The sequence below is a fragment of the Canis aureus genome, chromosome 21, assembly GCF_053574225.1.
Source record: "Canis aureus isolate CA01 chromosome 21, VMU_Caureus_v.1.0, whole genome shotgun sequence".
Lineage (NCBI taxonomy): Eukaryota > Metazoa > Chordata > Mammalia > Carnivora > Canidae > Canis > Canis aureus.
Window position 1 is genome coordinate 8,451,557 of NC_135631.1, and position 21,520 is coordinate 8,473,076.

Consider the following 21,520-nt stretch of genomic DNA (forward strand, 5'->3'; position numbering starts at 1 on the left):
ACCGGGCCCCAAGCCTGTGACTCTCCACAATAGCCTCTGGGAGGTAACTCAAGACAAGGGGTTCAATGCACCTCAGCATCTCTACCCATGCTGCAGAGGAGGGTCACACAGCCCAGAGCAGCAGCAGGCTGACCCCAGGACCCTGGAGAGGAGACAGCTCTCACACCCAGGCTCCCTGGCACATTGGGAGGAAGTCGTTCAGCCCTGGAGCAGGAAGTCCATCCACACAGGTGTCTGGGGAGGGTGCAGACGCCGTCTTCCCCACCCAGGCTTAGCAAACGATGGCCCACAGCCCAACTCAGCTTACTGCCTGTTTTACAAATAAAGTTTGATTGGCACACAGCCACATTGTCACCTCTGCGTTGTCTGTGGCTGAGCTCACACTGCAATGGCAGAGTAGAGGACCGAGACAAAGTCTCTGTGGCCCACAAAGCCAAAAATATTTACTCAGCAGCCCTTTACAGGAAATGTTACCTCCTAAAAGAAAATACCTAAGAGAAAAACACTCCTAAGCTACATGGGGGAGAGTCTCCCTGAAGCCATCGGCCGAGGGGCAGGGACACCCGTGGGGCCTGTAGAGCAATGCCAGTCACCCAGCCCATCAACAAGTCAGAACACAGATCACCACAATGTTTGAACCTTACCTAATAAAATACCACCAATGCTTTCAAAGACCATCTTGTCCACAATTATTTCAAGTGACAGAAAAAAAATTTCCTGTTTTTCTTTTTTTCATTCATGATAAATTATGCTTGAAATCTACTGGGGAATATTAAGGAACATTTTTTCCCTCTAAGGCAGCAATTAAGACGCACATGTCGGCACAGATGTTTTACCAGCCAAAGCCAAGCCTCACAATGTGTGTTTTCCTAACGTGGCCCAGCTAGGAATCTCCATGCTCACAAAGCCATCCCGACATCCCAACGCTGTGTAGCCCCTACTACCCCAGCTGCACGCAAATCCCACCGATATGTTTCCATGAAGGAGGAAGCCGGCAGCTCTGCAAAGTGCTCCTTGAAGCCCAGCTGAAACGCTACCCCAACTCCCTCTTGCTGAGCTGCTCTGCGTCCCAGACACAGGAGAGACCCAGAAAGGTGGCAATTTATGCTTCTGAGAAGGTGGGTCTGAGGGGGACGAGGTGTCAGTGGGGAAAACAGGCAAGGCAGGATAACAGCCTGGGCCAGGGCAGCTCCCTCTGGTTCTCTTGCAAAGGGCTGCAGGGCAGACAATACAACGAATGCTCTTGGGGGCTCATTAGGAGAAGGCTCGGCTAAGGGTGGGATATCTGAGTTGGGTCTAGAAGGATGCATAGGGGCTTTCCAGGGCAGAGAATCTAGGAGGGTTTCACAGTTGGAAGTAAAGTGGCTGGAGGGATCTGGTCTGGGAGGAGACAGGGAAAGGACGTAGGTGAAGATTTTACCCAAAAAGGTAGCGTTGGTACTTTGTTCTGTGATGTTGATGACAGAGAAGATGAGCAAAGTACACACTGCCTGGGGGCCCCCAGAAGATCTCCCCTCTGCTCCTCCAGCTGGTGGAGCACCCCCACATTCTGCTCAGCTGCTCATTCTAGTGTCCAGGCCACACCACCCATCAGACTCACAGCTCCTCGACATCAGAGAGACAGGAAAGAAAGAAAGTTGGAGCAGAGAACATCTTCGATACTAGCGCTCAGGAGTTATCCTGATCTTGAGCCTCAAGGACACTGACCCTCACCCCCACCCCACCCCTGGTCCCGTGCATGTCCCTGAAGCAGTGGCTGCAACCCTTAGCTTCCTGGGAGCCTGGGCGCCTTCCCACCGTCTTCTGCCCACTGCCGTGTCTCTGGGTGGGATCAGCAAGGTGCTCACATGGTACAGGGCACTGCTCTGAGCCATTCAAGATTCACGTGCCTGGAGGGCGGGGGTCGTGTCCCACCCCTCAGGGCACTGAACAAGCTCATCTCCAGCTTCCCTTGGTTTTCGAACTACAGAAGAATAGGTGTTTTTTTTGTTCACATGAGGGATCCACTTACAGGTACAGCCCCCATAAGAATGAAAGCCACGTTCACGGCAGCATCATTCACAACAGCCGAGAGGTGGAAGCAACCTGAGAGCTCATCAAGGGGTTAGAGGATAAACCAAATGTGGTCCATCCACATAATGAAATATTACTGAGCCATAAAAAAGGACATTCTGACACCTGTGACACACGGATGAACCCTGGGAACACGACGCTCAGTGAAATACACCAGCATCAGAGGACAAATGCTGCAAGATTCCATTCATACGCAGTCCCCAGGGGAGTCAGAGTCACCGAGACAGAAGGTAGAGGGTGGGTGCCAGGGGCCAGAGTTTCCATGGAAAAGATGGAAAGTCCTAGAGATGGACAGTGCTGATGGTTGCACACCAACATGAATGCGCTTCATACCACCAGACGACGTATTTACAAGTGGTTAAAATCGCCGATGCTTTCATCATGTACCTCTTACCACAGTTAAAAAGAAAAAGCGCATCAGGAGCGTGTTGTACACGCAAGGGTGGTAATTCACTTTGCTGTATGGGGGTCCCGGGGAGGTCTGGCGGGCTCCACAACTATCTCGGGAGCTCTATCAGCCACACCTTCCCCGGTGCACAGCTCCTCACCTCTGCATATCCCAGCAGACACCCACCCTGGGTGGGAGTTGGGGAGAGGTACGGGCAGACTTTACACCTTCAGCCAGGGAGGATGGAAACTAAGGATCCCCAGCTCCCCAGGTCTCTTTTGGAAAGAGGACAGTGTGGGGGCATGGTCTCTGGCGGGGAGCAGACCTGTGCTTCAAGCCCAGCTCTGGCTCTGTGACCACTCCCTCCTCTTCCCCACGACTCGGCTTCCTCTTTGCTATAACAGGGTAACCAACTCTCATGGCAGCCGGTGAAGACAGCACCTGTAGGGGCTGGTGGTGTCCCCCGCAATTCCTCCATGAAGCCATAACCCCAATGTGAGGGATTTGGGAAATGGGTGTTGGGGAGGTGTGGCGGGTTCGGGGAGGTCCTGACCTGACCAGATAGCCCCTGTCCGAAGAGACACCAGAGTGCTCCTGTTCTCTCCCCAGCAAATGAGGACACAGATAGATGGTGGCCGTCTGCACCCAAGAAAGAGCTCTCGGTAGGAACAGAATCTGCCGGCACCCTGATCTGGGACCTCCAGCCCCCAGGATGGTAAAAGTAACTGTTAGTTGATCCCCATCTGTGGGGCTGGGTTCTGGCACCTATGCTGACCCGGACATCACCCTGCAGGGCACCCAGCATGCGGCCGTGCAGGGTGTATGGGGGAGAGTGTGCCCACGCGTGAGCCCCCACTGACCTGGTTGTAGAGGGCACAGATGTGCAGGGCCGTGTTTCCCGAGGCGTTCTGGGCCGCCATGTCCGCCCCGTAGAACAGCAGGTGCTCCAGGTGCTGCACGTGGCCATACCTGCAGGCCTGAAACAAGAGTCCATCTGTCAGTCGGAACAATACACTCGCATCTCTGAGGTCTGATACATGCTTGGCCACATCCCCCAAATCCCCAGGGTGGCCAAACACAGCCCACCCACCATTTTGGACCAGTGTCCCAAACACGGGGACACCCAGTGTCCTGAACCTCGTGGGGGGCGTCCACCAGACCCCTGGCTGGGGATCAGGGTGGGGGAGCTCATCACAGGACCAAGGACTTATGCTGGGCTTCTGGCAGCAGGTCTGCAAGGATCCCTAATGCTCTTTTCACTCGGACCTGGGGACATGAAGCCCAGACACTCGGGGGGTCTTTCCCTGCCTTGGTGGCCAGCCCCACGAAATCCAAACCAGGATGCTCCATCCGTGGCCCTGCTCATCCCATCTACCTCACCCAGAGAGGGGGCATTGAAATAGTCAGAGGGGCACTGCTGTGTCCAGGGAGGGAGCTCATGCCGGCCTCCAGGCAACAGGCAGCCCCACTACTGCTCCAAATGTAATCCCACCCCATGGAACATTCAGGAGGAGGGGGCAGGCAGCCCAATAGTGAATTATCTCTCTCCCAGAGCCCTGCAAGGGGGTGACATGTGTTCTCCATGAACCAACACAGCTCTGGGATCAAACAGATCTGCACCCAAATCATGGACTTTCCATTTTCTAGAACTTTTCCCCATGAGTCTATGTCATCACGTGGAGACATAAACCCTACATTCTTACAAGAATGTTCCTATGAGAATCGCATAGGACAAGGGACCCCAAAGGGCCCCCACAATGCTCAGCACCAGGCAAGCCCCCGCCCATCGCAGCTCACGGGGCACCAGGAGGCCCTGAGCTGTGACCGCTCGGGCAGGGGGTTCAGGGCACGCTGCATGATACCAGGGCAGCCCATGACCCGGGGCGGGAAGTCAGTTCCAAGCAGCCCCCCGCCCTATCCACTCTACTTCCCAGCACCTCAAGAAAGGCCAGCATGTGGCCAGCGATGAGCAGCACTGAAGCACCCAGCACCACTGGGAGAGCCACTGTCCCTGTGAGCAGTGACAACGTGGATGGGAGACGAGAAGGCCAGGGAGCAGTGTATGACCTACACTTCCCAGGCCAACTGTGGCCACTGAGGCACACGGCAGGAAGGGCAGGAAGGAAGCAGGCCTGGTGGGGTGGGGTGGGCAGCTCTCACCACTGCACATCCCGGATAACTGGGGCAGACTGCGAGGTCTGTACCGTGCAGGGTCGGCGGGAAAGAGCAACACCTCGCCAAGTAGCGGTGGGGAAAGGTGACGGAAAAGATGCTGGAAATCTTACTGGGATGAAGTTAAAGAGAAAACCCGAGAAACATCCACTTATGACACTACGCCTCCCGTGGAGCGAGCTCACCAGTGTTCATGAAGCAGGTGGTTCCCTGGATACCGCTGCTTCGACCTGCCTGCCCTCCCCTCCTGTGGCAACAGCACCTGCACTTCTTGGGGGGGCCCACAGCCCCACTATCAGAGGTTAGGGGGCCTGCCCCGCCCCACTGCTGCCACAGGCACGGCCCATGGGCCTGGACAACCAGCACCAGGGATCCTGTCAGTATAAGGGATATTATTGGGACAATGGGCTGGGGGCGCACAGGGTTCCTGTGAGGACCCAAAGCTGGAACATGGGTTGGAATTCCTAGGAAGCTCCCATTCTTCTAGGAAGGCCAGCAGAAAACCTGCAGGACCCCAGAGCTACTGGGGGCCCCAGCAAAGAAACAGGGGTACAAGGGAGAGAAAGGGAGAAGGAAGGCCAGACGTGAAGCCAAGGACAGACACACAGCCCGTGACAGAGCCCTCCGAGCTCCAGCCACGCATGCACTTCTCAGGATATAAAGCTTGAGCAGAACTTTGATTTTCCCTTATACCAGTTTGAGCTGAGATTTCTGTTCTTTAAATCCAAGGAGCCCGGGCTCATTGGCTCTCCCCAGAGGATGAGTGGGGGAAACCCCCTTTAGTGGCCGTGACAGCGAAATACCAAAGGATGCTAAGACTATTCATGAATGGGGGAGGCGGAAGGGGACCCTACATAGTCTCACAGGCCCCACAAAATCCTAGATTACAGAAGGAAAGAGAGAAAACTGGCAAACTCCACCTGGGAGGGCGGTCAGATTGGACGTCGCCGGTAACGGACAGTGGTCACCACTGTCGTTCACCACGTGCCTCCCGTCACCACCACGTTCACCACGTGCCTCCCGTCATCCCCGCCAGCAGGATGAATGCCAGGAACATGATATCACTCCCATGACGTTCCTGCCAAAATGCACTCCCTGGACCTCATCGTGAAGAAACAGGAACTCAGCCCAAGTTGGGAGGCAATCTCCAAACTGACTGCCCTACAGTCTTCGCAGGGGTCCCAGAAGGAAGGCTTCCATGCGGGGTCCCCGACGGGATCCTTTCAGGATCAGGGACGTTATTGGGATGACCGGCAAAACTCAAACACGGTCTCTGCGTGAAGGTACGTGGGGTTCTCTAGAACTCTAGCACCTCTTTCCTGAGTTTGAAACTGATATAATCCTTTACAATTTAGAAAAAGAAACAGGCACTTGTTTGACAGAAGTACCTCAAAGCTCATCAAAGCAAGAAATTCATGCAGCCCCAAGATAAAGCTATGCTAACTCTTCCCCTCACCACCCCTTTTCTTTGAAAAGAGTGTTGTGGCCTCTGGCTTCAAGAGATGGCTTCCAAGGGTGCCAGGGACACCTGGGTGGCTCAGCTGTTGAGCGTCTGCCTTTGGCTCAGGTCATGCATAATCCTGGGGTCCTGGGATCGAGTCCCACGTCAGGCTCCCTGCATGGAGCCTGCTTCTCCCTCTGCCTGTGTCTCTGCCTGCCTCTCTCTCTCTCATGAATTGATAAATAAAATCTTTAAAAAAAAAAAAAAAAAGACCTGGGGCTCATCCCAGCTACACCAAACACCTGCCCCATCAGTAGCCAACCACAGAATTTGGTGGAAGTTAAGAAACAGGGCGCTCCTTCCTTCAAGCGCTTTACTGCCATCTGCTGGACACCTGCTGTGACACATCCACCACCCCAAGGGCAACAGCAGATGCAGAGGCGCAGACCCCACCCCACCCCGCTCCCCAGTCTGAGTTGTGCAATGCACTTGGAACGCAGCAGAGTTCATTGCATTGCAGACGAGCAGCAAATGCTTCCGTTTGGTTCTGTGCCACCAACAAATTTATTTAAACCCACACCACACGTAGGCATTCCTCCTATCTGTAGCACGTGCCTATAATGTGAGCAGGAGACGTCACCACCAAACGGTTAGAAAACAATACTCCCATCCGTTCAGCCCATTTTTGGTCAGGAAGTGAGGTGCCCAGCAGGACAGACACATGCTCTTCCCCCAAACACACGCACGCATGGCTTGTGCAAATGAGTGTGTGGATTACAGGCCAACCAGAGAGTGGCCATTTCTGGGTTGGCCAGGTTAGGAGCTGAACTGTGTCCTCCCAGATGTCTATGTTGGAGCCCTGACTCCCAGCACCCTAGGATGTGACTGGATCTGGAGTTGGGGACTTTACAGAGGTGGTTAAGATTACATGAGGTCACTGGAGTGGCCCTGATCCGGTGTGACCAGGATCCTCACAGGTGGAGCCATCAGGACACAGACACGTATGGAGGGATGACCCTGTGAGGACCCAGGGAGAGCGCACACACACAGACCTCAGGAGGACCCTGCCTGCCTGCGCCTGCATGTCAGGCGCAGTGTCTGTTATATAAGCCTCTTGTGTGTGGTTCTTTGTTACAACTGCCTAACAAACAAATGTAATCAGTTCAGATCAACTAATCTGTAAGTTTCAGCCTGAAATGATGACAGACAAAATATGTCATGCTAAGAGTTCCAAAAGGAAAGAGGTATTTTGACATCTATGGTGCCTGTCCACTTGCCCCATGGAGTCCACCGCTCTTATAACATGATTTCTGGACATAAGACATTTCTTGCAGACTTACTTCCATCTGGGGTATAACACGGGATCTGACCAAGGGGAGAAGGTGGTGCCCCTGCCATCCTGGTCTGGGGTCTTCACCCATTCCTTCCCTCGTGGTGCCTTCTCTCCTCTCATCCCCAAGAATCAGGGCTGGTTGGAAAGACAATTGCTTAGTGGGCCACAATCCCTCTGCAGGTCGACGACAAACGGATGGATCAATCACTTCTCAGGAATCCTTGCTCATCTGGGTCAGGGTAGGGACATGAGATACGGATCTGATGCCCCAGGTCCATATGTAGCAGACCCCCAAAGCAAGGTGAGGCACCTTCCTGCAGCTCCAATGGCTGAGGCCCTGGGGGCTCGGCCACTTGAAGTGTGGAGTGGGAGCTGGAGCAGCAGCCTGGGCCAAGTGGGTGTGCTATTAAGTTGATTCCTCCACCTAGCAGCTGGGGGACCCCACTCACTCATGCCCTCCTCCATAAAGATGCAGGTAACTGTGGCCTTCTGCATCCAGGAACAGGCTTCGATCAAGGTTCTGCAGTCCCCACCTCAATGGTTGGACATGGGTGTGCTAAGCCCAAGCATCATGGGAATGTCATTTCCAGGCCCACTTATGATGCAGCAACACCACCTCCCCAGGCCGCGGACAGCATGTGCCCATCACTGCAGCCGAGCTTGGATGCCCCCACTCGACATGAAGCCCTCCTATCTGCTCTGGTTAGAACTGGCCCCTCCCTGTGGGGGCTCCCTGTTTAGACCTGTTCTCACGTGAGTCCCAGGTGCCCCTGGACATGATAGTGCACAAATAAGGCCCCAACTTTAAAGATGACCAGAGTCCACGCCACCTAAAGGCTAACTCCTTCAGCCAACACATATTCAGTATGTGTGTGATGCACGGGTGCAGAGCCACCATGCATGGCTGGGAGCTGGTGACATGGCACCCTTACAAACAGACCTGGCACTCCAGCATGCCACGAGTGCCCTCGGGAACCTCCCCCGGGGCCTGTCCCCCTTCCATGGGGACTCCAAGGACTTGGAACGGAGAGCTGGGGAGGCGTGGGGATGAGCCTGGTGAGGGAGGGAAGCCATGGCTAAAAATAGTTAAATTTCTTTAAGATGAAAATTCCTAATTTAAAATGATGATAATAAACAGCAACCAATACAAAATTAGGATGACAAATACGTCCTTCAAATAACTACCGAGGACATCAGATGAGATCTAGAGCAAGGCCTGTGAGCAAAGTAGTTAAGTGCTCTCTGACACCTAGTTTTTCTTGTGACAACGGTGGGGGCGTGGCCAAGAGAGGATGACATCGGTGGGGGCGTGGCCGGGCAAGGGGGATGCTGATGAGGGCGTGGCCAGGTGAGGAGGACACTGGCAGGGGCGTGGCCAGGAGAGGGTGACAATGATGGGGGCGTGGCCGGGCAGGGTTGATGATGAGGATGAGGACAAGGATAGTGCACTTAGGGGACACCAGGCGCTGTAGGAAGTGCTTCAGGTGAATCTTTCCTTTAACTGTCTGGAGATGCTCAGGTGACCCAGGCAATGTTGAGGGGCTGCTAACTCGCAGGCTAGAATATGCAGGATTGCCTGCAGGAGAAGGGAACCCCCCTCCTCCCTGAACAGTCAGAGGACCTCAGGGAGGGAGGGCAGGAGGAACGGAGGACCGTTAGGGGCCAGTCACACAGCAAGGCCAGCGAGAAGGCGGGTGGAAGCCAGGGCAGCTCCTCCACGGAGCTGCTGTCCCTGTAATGGGGGCGGCCACCCTCTCCAGAGCCCCCAGCTTGCTATAACATCCTGGAGTCCCGACACAGCTTAACCCACAGGTGCAGGCCACGCCAGGGTGCGGGGAAGACGCACAGGGGGGCAGGAGCCAGCCCCACCCCACCCCAGACTCTTGATGTTCTTGGGTTCTGGAAATGCATTTGGGTGTTTTTCATTTTCTTCTTTCTGCTTCTTGGCACATTTTCCACTACTTTCGTGTTGAGCCCTTAGGATCCCTCTGAGTAAGAACTCAAGAGTTTGCAGACGAGCCTTACACAAGAACTCACGCTTCCGGAGTAGGCCTGCAGGGGGCGGGCTCCCCAGGCGCGGCAGGTGCGGGATCCCACTGGCCTCCCTTCACAAGCAGGTCTGCCCCTGCCCTTGGCCACGGTGGCAGGCAGACAGCGTCACCACAGGGGACCCTGCATGGCCACAGCCAGTTCTGCTGCAGGGTCCCCCACGGGTGCGGAGCCAGGCGGTGGGGAGGGAGCCGACCCCACTCCAGGGCACGAGGCAGACGGTCTTCAAACACAGGACCGGAGACCCCAGAACTCCAAGGTGCTTCTGCTCACTGTGCAACACTCGCCTCCTGTTTCCTCCAGCCATGAACACGCTGTCACATACAGGCAGTTCTGTGTGCAAGTCTAGAGGCTGTGACGAGAGAAGGGCCGGGAGTGGACTCAGCTCAGGAAACTGCTCACCCTGTGGCCTTGGGCAGGTTGCTCACGGTCTCTGGGCCTGTTACCTGGTCTGAGTAGTGGAGGCCGGCAGGTGTCTGCTGGGGCTGCTCCAGGGTGTGAAAGATGGGCCAGTAGAGCTGATCAGGACGGCGTGGGAGCCGACCAGGTGGTGAGGGTCTCCGAGGAGGACTGCCTGGGGTGCTGCTCTCTGCTTAGCCTCTGGCGTCCACCACCTCACTGCCAGTCCTGGCAGCGCAGATGAAGCATCAGGGCTCAGGAGGCAGGCCGTGACTTGGGTCACTTCACCCAGATAATTGAGAAGCTCTAGGAGCAAACTGTCCTTCCTGGATGGCATGGGAAAGAGCTCCCAGCCAGAGGGCAATGCTCGATCCTAGAGGTCTGGTGGCTTCCATGCTGGCCCGCTCTGAATCCACGGTCAGGGATGGACCCTGGCCCACGTGGGGGCCAGAAATCAGGGCTGCGGCCTGCACTGCAGGAAGCGACAGTCAGGAACCACCCACCCCCCCCAACACAGTGATGCTTCATGAGGGCGGCTGGGGGCCAGACCATCACATGCACTGGAGAGGAAGTGGCCCTCAGACTTGTAGAGGGTGAACCCTCCAAAGTTGTGGCCCTGCCGCAGGGTTCAAGCTGTAGCGACTCCATTTTTGTATCCTCTGCATTTCTGATGCCCTGGCATCTGGGGCCTTGCTGACGCTGGCCAGCCTGTCCTCCCCAGGCAAGTGCATTCTGACAGCACAGGACTCGCCCAGAGGGCAACTCTCAGAGGCAAACCAGCCCACGCACAGCCCTGACCCCCACCTGCCCTACTGGGTGGTTGCCCGCAGGGCCAGAACTCACCTGCCCTGGTCAGCCCAGGGCGGGTCCCAGATGGCCAGGGTCGGCCCCGTGCACGAGAGCCCCTGAAGTTATCCAGACCAGCCAAGCCTCAGCCTGTTCATCCTGCCCCACCTGTTCTATCCTGCAGGCACCACAGTGAAGGCTCTTGGGCCCATTTCTCTCTGGCTCTTCCTGCCTCTTGACCCAGCTTGGGGCTTCCCCATGGCCTCCATCGCACGTCTGCCCCCCTCTCAGTATCTGTAAGGAACACACCCTCTTTCCAATGGCAGCCGAATGGTATATGAATGGTATTAAAGCTACATTTTTATTTTATTTTATTTTTAAAGATTTTATTTATTTATTCATGAGAGAAACAGAGAGGCAGAGACAGAGGCAGAGGGAGAAGCAGGCTCCATGCAGGGACCCCGATGTGGGACTCGATCCCAGGTCTCCAGGATCAGGCCCTGGGCTGAAGGTGGCGCTAAACCACCGAACCACCCGGGCTGCCCCAAAGCTACATTTTTAAAACAGGGTTTGGGACAGGGCAGGAAATGACCCTAGAACTACCTGAAAGCACTCAGACGTGCTTTCTCACTCAGCCACTGGGGCCAGAGTGAGAATGGGGCAGGATAGGCAGAGAGAAGGCTCAGCACTCCACTTACATTATTAGATCCTTCCCATGGCCGAGGGCACGGTGGGCTCTGCTGACACCCACTTTACAGGTGAACTAATGGAGGGTGCTCATTGCTTCTCCCTCCTCCAAGGTCCCATCCTGGGTGTGGGCTGCTGGGGGCGGCTTCCCGGAGATGCAGCTCACACCACAGGAGGGAACTGGATGCCTCTCCAGGCTGCAAGGATGCTGAAGAGCCAGCGCTGGCACAGCACACAAAAGGCCAAGCAGGGTGGACCTGCCTGCACCCCACAGCCCGCACGTGATACCTCAGCACTCCTCAGCCCTGTGACACAGGGTAGTGGGCAGCGGGACATGGTCCCACCCAGACTGGGTCAGCGTGTAAGGCCCTGGTGGCTGAGAGAGGTGGACAGGTGGCCTGAAAGGTGATAAAAGTCACTGCCCATCTGGAGAACAGTTCAGAGCCTCCCCTGTTCCAGCCCTTTCCCCTCACCTTCCCGGCCCACGCTCCCTGTGTGCTCTCCCAGACCCACTGTCCACCCTCCTCTGCCCGGAGACTCTGACCGAGAGACTCTGACCTCTGGGCCCTCTGGTTGGCCGGCACACACAGGGCTCAGCCAATGGAGGGCAGGAGAAGAGGGCCAGGGCACCCCCTGCCTGCGTCCTCTCCACCACCTCGGCTGTCCCTGCTTCTGAGACCACAATTTCCTCCCCTGCCTTCCATCCATTAAAGACTCTTCATCCGAGCAATCAGGGGGATTCTGTTTCTTTAAAAGACTGCAGCTGACACAAGCCCTGGTCCCACTGTTGCGAGGTGGGATCAGGGACATTTGTACCCTGTGCATGGAAATTGGGCATCGCACCAGATCACCTGTATCAGAAATCAGGCATCACACTGGTCTCCTGTATTAGAAATCACGTAGGGTAATCACACCGGGTTACCTGTACGCAGAAAGCACCTGGTGCCACACTCTATCGGGACACCCAAGATGCTAGACACGCAGAGAGCTCACAGCTCCTGTGAAGGGCATGTTCACCCCACAACACCAGATGACTCCTCCCCTACTGAATGCAAGATGGTTGCCTATCTTTCCAATTTCAATAAAGAGCTCAGCAATGTGTATTTCTAGGTAAATATCCCCATTTTTAAATGCTGGTGACTAACCCAAATATTTTAGAAACTGCATGGGTCAAACAAAATCCTGGGAGGGTGGGTGTGAGCTGCGGGCTGCCCTGCCAGATTTGGGGGGTAAAAGGTTAAGGGGAGGTCTGTTACGGGTCAGACAGGTGAAGAGCAACCGTGTACCCACCTGGTGGATCTCGTGCCAGCCATTCTCGTCCCTGCAGCACACGGCGGCGTGCTCATGGAGCAGGAGCTCACAGCAGTAGGGATCACCCCCAACGATGGCGGTGTGGTACAGGGGTGTGAGGCCATAGCTGTCTTTGTAATCTGGGGATGCTCCCAGCTCCAAAAGGGTCTAGGAGGAAAAAAAAGCATCAAATATAGGTATCATGACCATTTCTGCAGGAAGTGAGTCCAGAAAGAAGCATGAGGGTCACTGTCCCCCAGACCAAGGCGAAGGAGGGTCCTGGGTTCCGGCACTTTTCCCTGGCCTCCCAGAATCAAGCAGGTGCCAACGTCATATAGTGAGGTTTCTGGCCTCTGCAGGATGTGTGTGCATCCGGGAGGCCAGGAGACACTCTGCAGACACACACCTGTGGTGCCCCGCTGACCCCTTTGTACCAGCGGAGAGCAACACATGAGGTGGCCTTAGTAGAAAATAGAAAAGGTGTACTATACAAGCCAGAATTACAGCATAAAGGCATCCCCGCGTGCATCCTGAGGGCAGCAGCACTACGGAGGGCTGTCAGGAACGCTAGATTCCAGACAGAGCCAGCTGACAAGGTGCAGCCGACGTGAACTCGAGAAATCCGTGCCTTCCGAGAGAAGCGTCGGCTTGGGGGTCAGGCCCCAACAGTGGGTCCCCCTCCCTCCCTACTGGGGCTCTTAGAGGCCCTACACATGCAGGGCCAGGGCACGTAGAGGCACACAGGGCAGTGGGGCGGGATGGGGGTAAAACTACACCCCGATCGGCTTCCAGAGAAAGGCTTCCAGCAGCAAGGCTGGCTCGGGGCCCCTCAGGCTGGATGCACAGCCTCCTCCTTGGGATGGGGGGTGGCGTCAGTGCTGCCCTTCCTGGCTGAAAACACAAGCCTCTGTCTGAACCAGAGGGACAGGAAAACTTATATAAACACCAAATTCTAAACATCCCAAGAAGAGAGGGTAAGGGGCGCAGACTAAACTTCTCAACCCCAGTGGGGACACCACTCAGGGTCAGCTCGGTGGCCGTTGTGGGACGGGAACAGGGAACTGGCGGGGATGTGGGGGATCGGATGGTGAGGGGGCGTCCCTCGTGTGAGACGGGCTCCAGAATGTACCTTCAGGGCCACTTGATTCCTGGCTCGGGCGGCTTTGTGCAGTGCGGTCATCCCATCTCTGGCGCGGAAGTCCAGGTGAGCCCCGCCGTTTCGGAGAGCTTTGATCACCTCTGTGGGGTCATCCAGCTGAGCAGCTAAGGTCAGCGGGGTCTCTGTGGGGCCCAAACACACACACTTCAGCACCAGCATGAGAAGATGGCCAAGGCACCGGGCTCACCAAGCCACGTTGAAAGTTTGAGCTGGAAATACCCAGTGGGGCATTCGGGCTCCCACATGCCCGTTACCCCAGTATCTGCGCAGTTAGCCTGGCTCAGGCAACCCCGGTGACAATGGTGGTGACACCTGGGATCATGTACAAATCAAAATGAGGGCAGAGACAAGAGTTTCCACATTATTGCTTTGGGGGCAGTGAGTCAGAAGCTGCCCACTGCCCTCGCCCCCAGGACCCTGAATCCCGCAGCACCGGGCAGGTGCTTCTCTTTGGGACCGGTGACCTTCTTCCACCCAGGGATGTACTTAAAGGTCTGAAAGGCAGATGCCCGCCTTTCTTCGTCTCAATGTCACGACATTTATGGGCATCTTGGAGGACACTGAGACTCAAGCTGCAGGCACACGAAGGTAGGCGAGGTGCGGAGTCTGTGACCCGGGGAGGTGCGGGTCTGGGTGGGCAGAGACCTGAACGGGGTCAGCACAACAAACAACCAACGACCTGCAGGAGGACTGGGGCCGAAGACCTGGGGACAGAATGATGGAGCCCACCCCCATGGGAACAAAGTGAGGAAGGGTTCCCCGCCACCCGTGCAGCCAACCCTGGACCGTCTGTCACTGGCCATGACGGGGATGTCAGTATCTCATTAAATCCACCTTCTCGGGGCACCTGGGTGGCTCAGCGGTTGAGCATCTGCCTTTGGCTCAGGTCATGATCCTGGGGTCCTGGGATCGAGTCCCACATCGGGCTCCCCACACGGAGCCTGCCTCTCCCTCTGCCTGCGTCTCTGCCTCTCACTCTCTCTGTCTCTCATGAATAAATAAAATCTTTTAAAAAATCCATCTTTCCTCCCACTTGGGCTCCCGAATGCCCGCCATCACCACTGCTAAGCAAGTCACACTGTCCTGATGGCGTTCATCTGAGAGGCTTTTACCTTCTAGAAAAGTGCCAAGAGCGCTACAACAACATGCATGTCCCAGGACCCAGAAACACTACTGGCTGATGATGAGTTGTTCTGACTTCAGGCTTTTGAGAATAAAATAACCAGGGCATCTGACCTGAAACTGAACTCCCTTCTGGTTGTACCTCTGTCATGTTCCTGCGGTCCCCAGGAAGGGCAACTGCGTTGTGAATTCAGCTCCACGACCCCCACCTAGCCTTAATTCCTGGGCTTATTATCCACAAATGAGCACTGTTTTGAATGCTCTTTAAACTCGCCATGGGAGAGGCACCTGGGTGGCACAGTGGTTGAGCAACTGCCTTTGGCTCAGGACACGGTCCTGGGATCGAGTCCTGCACTGGGCACCATGCAGGGAGCCTGCTTCTCCCTCTGTCTATGTCTCTGTATCTCTCATGAAAAAATAAAGTGTAAAATAAAATAAAATAAAACTCGCCGTGAGAATCACCCTGCACCTGGATGTGCCATGGTGAGGGGCAGAGTATTGGGGGTCGAGAAGGCATGGAGTCAGGCAAGAGCTCCACGTGTGGGCACAGACATGGAAGTGGGGCTGATGTGCAGACAGATGCAAATTTGTGGAGAGACTAGACTCCCACCCTCTAGAGAGGAGAGAGGGAACTGTTAGGCCTTTACCACTTTGGCCCAGGTGGCATCGCAGCCACAGGTGTTGGAGGGCAACAGTGAGGTCTTGGGTCCTGGGGTGGCTGGTAAAGGTGGTGAAGGCATGGAAGGCCTGATCCTTGGGAGCCACCAGCATCCATGCCTCAAAGTCAAATTTCTTACAGCAACGAGAGGAAGAAGTCAGCCCCTCAAGTGTAAGATACATTTAGGACTGATGCTCATCTGGCACAAGGTCAACCCTCAAAATGATTAGGATTCTTCTTTCTTATTTGGTCTTCCACACACGGCCAATGCAAAAGGTAGGTGCTCCAGAGGAGATTTTAACTTTATACCATGATGTTTCATAGCCAACAACCTCAGCATCATTTTATAACGGGGACATCGTCTCAGAGAGGGTGGTGGCAAACATAAAACTGGAACCAAGGCTGGGGTCATACCTCTGACTCCAAATTACAGACCCCTTGGGCAGAGCCACGCGCTGGGATGGTGCTAGGCACGTAAGTGCTGATGAGTAGATACACGGGTAAAGAACAAGGCACCCCACTAATGGTAATGTGTCTTAATGTCCAAGAGGGGGACCTTCAGCCCTTGGACAACACCCATGACAGGTGGTACCTTCCTCAAAGAGCTCTCCCCTAAGGACGTGTTGCAGACTTACCATGTTCAAACCTGACCAGGACCCACTCCAGGGAGGTGAGGAGATCCCTCCACCTTACATGCTCCTCAGGAAGGGGACATCGAATGAGACTCCACATGAGGCTGATGGAACCATCCCAAGAAGACGCTTATCCATCACCTGCAAACCTGTGACCATTAGGGGCTTACTCTGTGTGACTGATGACCATGTGACCACTCCTCTAAACCAGCCTGGGACCTGCATCATAATTCTTGGAAAACACTCCTTGGATTTAGCATTTTGAAATTACTTCTATTTTAATAAATATACTGGAACCTCAGCAAGTATAACCTCAAGATGGCCCCAGTCTCTCAACCTCAATGCCCAGTGGAGTAGAAACTACTCTGATCTTTTCAGAAAGTCTTGAACACATAATACTTTCTCCCCTAGAAATGGCCTGGTGGCATTTTTGCCCTAGGGAACAACCAGCCATGCTTTGAAAGGCACTAGCAGGAAGGTTTGCAGGTAGGAGATGTGGGAAATACCTGGACGCATAGCACAAGGACACCTGCTACTGGCTTCCAGTCTGTCCAGAGCGGGGAACAAGGTTCAGCAGCAAGAAGCACGCGGCAGGAGAGGTGTGGAAGCACAGAATGGCTGTCCACGCCTGCAGGCTCAGCGTGCTGCTGGCTGGAGTGTGCACACCCCATGCCCTCTTGTGTTCCTGGGAGCATCTAAGTGCCAGACAAAGACCTCAGAAACCAAATGTGTGGGTGGGCAGCTCCTCCTAGAGAGGCAGGGACTACAGGCAGCAAAACCCAGCTCTGCTCCTGGAAGGCTGGACGGCCTGAACAGGTCTCCAAAACCCTCTGGGCCTGTTTCCTCCCCTGCAAGGTGAGGGTTAAAGCAGGACCCACACCTCACGGGACTTTGTGAAGACTGAATGCATGCATCCTGTGCAGGATGGCGCCCACCCCAGGGAGCACCCTCAGACTGGAAGCCAGAGCAGTTAGTCTCAGGAAGAGACACAAATTTTGCTCTCTTCGCTACATCTTTTTTCTCTATTTTGACAAGCCTGTGCAATGACTTGATTACTTTACAATAAAAAAAAGTAATTTCTAAAATGAACCATGAAGCCAATACTTGTTAGCATTCCCACCCCCACTGCAACCTGGACCGGCACAATCCCATGTGACTTTCTCAGCAAGAGACAGTCCCGATTCTCCTAAAATGTGGAGCAAACGAGACAAATATTCACACACCTACTAAGTGCTCCACTCTGTACTGGGGACTGTGGCTGTCCCAGGAGGACAATAAGGTACAGTATTCTTGAGCTTTTATAAGATAATGGATAGGTAAATAGATTGCTGGATGAGGGGGTGGGTAGATGGTTGGATAAGTGGATGAGTGGACAGATGGTTAGAGAAGTAGGTAGATGGATGGATAGAATGTGTGGGTGGGTGGGTAGATGGTGAATGTAGGTGTATGGATGGATGAGATGGGTAGGTGGATAGATGGATGGATTGATGGACAGACAGATGGGTAGATGGGTGGATGGATGGATGGATAGATGGGCATATGGTGGGTGGATGACCGGATGGATGGAATGGGTGGGTGGGTGGGTGGGTGGGTGGATGGCTGGCTGGACAGACAGACAGATGGGTGGATAGATGGATGAGCATATGATGGGCGGATGGCTAGCTGGCTGGGTGGGTGGATGGATGGTGAATGGGTAAGTGTATGGATGGATGAGTGAATGGATGAATGGATAGGTGGATGGATGGATGAGTGGGTGAATGGGTGGATTGATAGATAGATGGATGAGTAGGTGGGTAGATACAGGGTAGGAGAAACAGGGAAGGAGAAAGGGAGAAAGAAAATGAGATGTGTGAGTGAAAAGATGGACAAGAGGGTACGTAGATGGAGATCATACATACGCATAGATAATTAAAAATGAATAAAACGGAAGATTACTATTTGGACTCATAAGTGACAGAGAGAGCGCAAACTGTGCACTCAATTACCTTAGTGTTGTTTTCTAACATAAAATTCATCATTAAGTTATTCATAGTTGAGAGATGATAGACTCCATACCCTCTGCCTGAATGCCTCATGCAAAATATCGCAAGTGGGAAAAGCCTGGCCTTGCATCTGAACCTTCGAGCTTCAGTGTAGGCTCAGCTATGACTTTGACAGAGACTTCCAACCCCACAGGACCTGATTCCCCATCTGTGGTGCAAACACCACCCTGTCCAGCCCAAAGTGAGGGGAAACAGGGGGTCACGGCTTTGAAAGTGCGTCCTAATGAGAAAGCTCTCACCAGTGTGAGGACCAACAGGATCTACAGTGACAGCACAGGTAAGACTCACAGCACCAGCTTAACATGGAGATAGATACCCTCCCCCACCCCAAGACATAAAAGGGACAATATTCCAGTGGGGTCAGGCTTCTGCCATCACTCACATTAAGCTCACTTTCCTAACATGATCCATTTTATGAAAACCTGTATCTCTAAAAACATGAAACATCCCTTCTGCGTCAGACTGAAATTTTGCCATCCAAAATGCAAAACTGTGGACACATTCCTTGACCAGAAGTTTCAGGAAAAGCCATTCGTGGTTGTGTTTGCTAACCCTCTAGGGGAGAAGTGGCCTCCAGCTGGAATATTCTAAAAGTCCACATGATGGGGATGTCTCCTTCTAAGGGGACACTTGAGAAGTGGAAGCAAAGCTAGAGAGGTGAGGCTACATCCCTGTCCCATCTTCTGCCCTTCTCTCCTCTCGGTCAGCAGAAATCTGACATGTCCCCAAACACCATAGTCTCAACAGCAAGAAGCCTCACTACAGCACCATGGTGTGCTCATCCCCATCTCTGTGACAAATCCAGTGACCTGAGATCAAATCTCAACATTCACAAGGACCAGAGAGAGAGGAGATTCAGAGATTCCTTCCTCATGACCTAGATCTGTGGTTCTCACATTTGGGCAGGAAATAAGAATCATCCAAAGAGCTGGTTAATACAAAGAATGTGGACTTCATTCCCAGAAGTGATTCAATGGGACTTATCACTCTGCACCTTTAATAGGCTGTGGTCCACAGGACGTGCTTGGCAGAAGAAGGCTAGTTCACAGTGGCATCACCTGGCCCCACGCCCAGATACTACTTTAATCAGTGTTGGTATGACCCAAGTATTAGGACTGGTAAAATCTCCTTATGTGGTTTTTAACATGAGAATCATGGCTCTGAACACCTGCTAACTCCAATGTTAGCAGCATGGGCACGACCTGGGAGCTGGTTAGAAATGCAAAATCTCAGGGTGCTGGGTGGCTCAGTCAGTTAAGCGTCTGCCTTCAGCTCAGGTCACGATCCTGGGGTCCTGGGATCGAGCTGCATGTTGGGCTTCTTGCTTAGTAGGGAGTCTGCTTCTTCCTCTGCCCCTTCCCCAGCTCATGCTTTCTCTCATGTGCTCACTCTCTAAAATAAATAAAACCTTAAACAGAAATGCAAAATATCAAAAGGAAAGAATGAATGAATGAAAGAAAGGGAAGAAAGGAAAAGCAAAGCAAGGCAAGGCAAAATCTCAGGCCCCCTCCCGATTTTCGGAACCAGAATTGGCATTTTAGCAAGATTCCCAGGTCACAAATGGACATCAAGTCTGAGATACATGGGCCTAGGGCACAGTTCTCCCACCTGATCAGGTATGTGATGAGTAAACAAGCAAATCCCCCAAAATGGTGCTGTCCCTCATGTGAGTTTACCACTGTGTTTATAAATTATACGTGACCATGGGGAAGTAATGGTCTGTTTAACAAATGGTGCTGGGACCACTAGATTTCCACATGCAAATGAATGAAGCAGAGACCTACCTCACGCCATATACAAAACTCCACTCATTAATGGCTTATAAATGTAAGAACTACAACTATCAAATTGTAGGAAAGAACAGAGATTTACTCCTATCTCTGTAACCCCGAGTTAGGCATTATTTTTATTTACCTTAAAAAATATGACACCAAAAGCACAAGTGACAAAAAAAAATAAACAAATTGGACTTTATAAAATTAAAAACTTTTGGCCATCAAAGGGCACCATCAAAGAAGTGAAAAGACAACCCAGAGAGTGGGAGAAGATACTAGCAAACCACATATCTGATTAGGGATTTGTATCCAGAATGTATAAAGATCTTTCATAACTCAACAAGAACAGACAAATAACCCAATCAAAACAGGAGCAAAGAACCAAACAGATATTTCCCCAAAGATATACATATGGCCAATAAGTGCATGAAAAGATGCTCAGTATCACTGGTCATTAGGAAATGCAAATAAAACCAGAGAGAGCAGGGACTTCATACTAAGACAGCTGTCATAAAAAGGAGAGGTGACGGCAAGTGTTGGCAAGGCCGTGGAGGACTTGGACCTCCCGCACACTGTTAGTGGGACGTCAAATGATGTAGAGACGTTGGAAAACAATCTGGCAGCTTCTCAAAAGGTTTAACAGAGTTACCATGCAGTCCAGCAGTTCCCCAGATATGTGCATGAGACGGATGAAAACACGTGTCCACATGCTCTGTACAAGGATGTCCACAGCAGCCAAGAAGTGTCAACGACCCAAATGGCCGCAACTGATGACTGGATAAGCAAAAGTGGCCCATTCAGAGGAATACCACTTGGCCACGAAAAGGAACACAGCACCATCACACACTACCACCTAAATAGAACTTGACACCGTGATGCTGAGTGAGAAACCAGTCACAAGGGACCTCGTAGTGTGTGACTCGATTTCTATACAACATCCAGAACAGGCAAATCTCTAGAGATATAAAGAAAAACTGGTGGCTTCCAAGGATGGTGATTGGGGATGGGGAGTGATGGCAGAAGGGCACAGCCTCTCCTGTTTGGGTGATCTAAAGATCGTGGCGATCGTACAACTCTGAATATATTTTTAAAAACCATTGAACTGTACACTGTTAATGGCTAAATTTAATAGTATGTGAAATGTATCTCAATAAAGCCTTACAAAACACAAAAATTGAATTTAATTATATGTAAGTTATATCTTACTAAAATTTTTAATAAAAAATCATACATGGCGTATGTTACTAACATATTGAATGTGTTACAAAATACACACAGACAAATGTTTTTAAAAGGAAGACAAAGTTTGCTGTTTCTGCACCGCCTGATGGACCATCTGCACCTCCTTTGTGAGATAAAAGGACAGGAAGACAATCCCAGGGCATCCTCTGGGTTAAGAATCTTTGACTATTCAGAAGTTCACTGGTTGGCACATGTCCACAGCCACCCTGCCACCTGTCATATCTGCTGATGTGTCCATGTATGTGTTCCTGCAAATGCCAACCAGGGGCAGT

At 53.0% G+C, this 21,520-nt stretch overlaps 1 protein-coding gene across 4 annotated transcripts in view; it reads right to left on the bottom strand.

The window, feature by feature from the left end:
* The window catches only part of SHANK2 (SH3 and multiple ankyrin repeat domains 2), a 509,914-nt gene that overhangs the window by 380,796 nt on the left and 107,598 nt on the right, over positions 1-21,520 (bottom strand). For all 4 annotated transcript variants that reach the window (XM_077862790.1, XM_077862788.1, XM_077862792.1 and 1 more), the window contains exons 7-9: positions 13,748-13,899; positions 12,619-12,786; positions 3,322-3,438 (exon numbers count right to left, since the gene is read on the bottom strand). In XM_077862790.1, coding sequence (XP_077718916.1) covers positions 3,322-3,438; positions 12,619-12,786; positions 13,748-13,899 — 437 coding nt within the window. The remainder of the gene's footprint in view (positions 1-3,321; positions 3,439-12,618; positions 12,787-13,747; positions 13,900-21,520) is intronic.